The following is a 2,395-nucleotide window of genomic DNA, read 5'->3' on the forward strand; positions in this document are numbered from 1 at the left end:
GTCATCAGGTAACCTTAGAGTAACCTTAGAGTGAACCTTTCGAAATTTTCACCAGGTTGAATCAACGAGTGACTCGTCGAGTGAGAATGTCTGAACATCCCAAAAAATTTTGGTCTTCTCGGTGTTGATTTTGGTGCAAGGCGGGCGAAGTTGGGTGTTTTATTTCTTGGTGTAGATTCCGTTTTCCTCCAGTCAATTCACTAATTTAATAATGAAAATAATTATAGAATCATGAAATATATAATCAATTTCGGATAAAGAACACCCACCCCAATCGAACACATGATGAACCCCTATCCTAATTATCGATACAGTTATAGATTTATATAAAAACTTACGGTTTTATTTTAAAAATCTAAAAAAAGTTCAATATGGTACGGTGCAGTCGATTTTTAAATATTCATTGATATTCTTGTGTGTATCCATCTATCTATTTTATATCTAGAAATTAGAACCAGAAGAAAAAACCATTCATTTTACAATTGTTGACTACAAAAGAAACCAAGAGAAACCGGGCCTGGCAAATTCGTTGTAGTGTGACGCTTCCACTATCCAATAGCTATATACAACATATTAATTGTGCGAGCAAAAAAAATTTCTGGTAAGAAAATGTTTAAATGAAAAAGGAAAAAGTAGAAGGGCTCGTCAGGCCAAACTCGTCCAAGTGAGTTATGAGATCTAAATAAAGAAAAGGGGATGAAAATACAAAACTATCTAACTTGAAGTACTTGATCTTAAATAAGTAAAAGATCTTTCTCTTGTATCGTCCTTTTCCGTCCCGCAAAACAAATTTAAAGGCGACTTAACAGACTTCAGCAGACTCTTCGGTTGTTTCTCACCCTTTGACGAATCAGGTCTAGAGAACATAGGTGGAGTCGGTAGAAACCGGAACTTGCTCAACCGGCCATCCACCGGTTCGAGCCGGTACCCCTTGGTTGAACTTTTCTCTGGAGAAAACGGCATATTAGAACTTAAGTCTACCAATCTTTTACGTACATCATCAGGTAATCTTAGAGTAAACCTTTCGCAATTTTCGCCAGGTTTAATCAACGAGTGACCCGTCGAGTGAGAACGACTGAACATCCCTAAAAATTTTGGTCTTCTCGGTGTTGATTTTGGTGCAAGGCGGGCGAAGTTGGGGTTTTTATTTCTTGGCGTAGATTTCGTTGAACAAATATGAGTAGGTGTAGTTTGAGAAGACTGCTGGTTCATCACTTCTTGTGGACCAGAAGTCACGTGAATATCTATTACTGTATCATTTGTTTCTGGTGATGGAACTGAGCTGACATTCTCAGATTGCTGAATTGTTTCTTGTAGTTTAGCGGAAGGTTTTGTTTTGAGATTTGCACGGCAAACTGGGCAAGTGGTACGAAAGGCAAGCCAAGCATCAATACACTCAGCATGGAACACGTGGCAACAATTCGGAAGAAGACGAAGAGTATCTTCATCTTCGAACTCGTTTAAGCAAACAGCACATTCTAGGATAGATTTGCCTATCTTTAGGGCTTTGACATCTGAGTACACAAATACCGGCAAAGTTTCGATGATATTAGGCTCGAGTCCAGGTGAAACTGGTCGATGACGGAAGAAGTAAGAACCCATTGATTCATCGGGGTTCATGTGACGTATATATAATGTGATGAAAAATGCAACCACGAATAATACGAGACAAGCGAGTACTATCGCTAATGCTGGGCTGATTTTAACACTTGAGTACTCCAACGCCGAAGATGATGTTGTCGCTGACACTGTACCAGTTGTGGCCATAGCGTAAAGCAAACATAAGAAGAAACCAAACATGTTATTTCTCTTATGCTTCATTTTGTGAAGCGGTAGTGTTAACTTGTAGTGTGAAAAGCAGAGGAGTTATATAGGCAAAAGGTGGATATAATTATGGGGCTCTTTCTTTTGGATATATTTATAGTGTTGGAATGGCGGCCTACCGCAATTTAAAGGAGAAGAAGCTGTTGACTTATTTTAAGTGGCCAGCACGAGAATAATCAACAATGTTTTGACTTTGGACACAGTACTTAATAGGTTTTTAAAGGTTAGGTACTTAAAAAAAATTGTGTCTTGAGAGGAGAAAGACATGAACCGAACTATCAAATGTCAAGGGAGAGTAGGAATATTCAAGACAAAAAATAGCCGGCCCCCTCCTACAAATTTCTTTGAAAATATTAGTCCCTGTGTTTTAATTATTGTGATCAGTTAGTTTGATTAGATAACATTTTTAAAAATAAAATTGAAATTTGTGCTTTTAGAAATTTTATGATACTTATATGTTTATAAAAGTATAAAACTCAATTGATTATAAAATAAAAAGCTAAGGTTAGTAGTTATATAAAAAGTGATGTCGTGGTTCCGTGCTCTCTTTAAACCCAAGAAAGAAAGGGTG

The 2,395-nt window shown here is 37.3% G+C and overlaps 1 protein-coding gene across 1 annotated transcript; it reads right to left on the reverse strand.

The window, feature by feature from the left end:
• Positions 1-595: 595 nt before the first annotated feature.
• LOC104233918 (RING-H2 finger protein ATL11-like) lies at positions 596-1,873 on the reverse strand. Its single transcript, XM_009787380.2, has one exon. The coding sequence runs from the start codon at positions 1,819-1,821 to the stop codon at positions 715-717; it is 1,107 nt and encodes a 368-aa protein (XP_009785682.1). The 5' UTR covers positions 1,822-1,873; the 3' UTR covers positions 596-714.
• Between the last annotated feature and the right edge of the window lie 522 nt (positions 1,874-2,395).

This window comes from Nicotiana sylvestris, chromosome 10, assembly GCF_000393655.2.
Source record: "Nicotiana sylvestris chromosome 10, ASM39365v2, whole genome shotgun sequence".
Taxonomy (NCBI): Eukaryota; Viridiplantae; Streptophyta; class Magnoliopsida; order Solanales; family Solanaceae; genus Nicotiana; species Nicotiana sylvestris.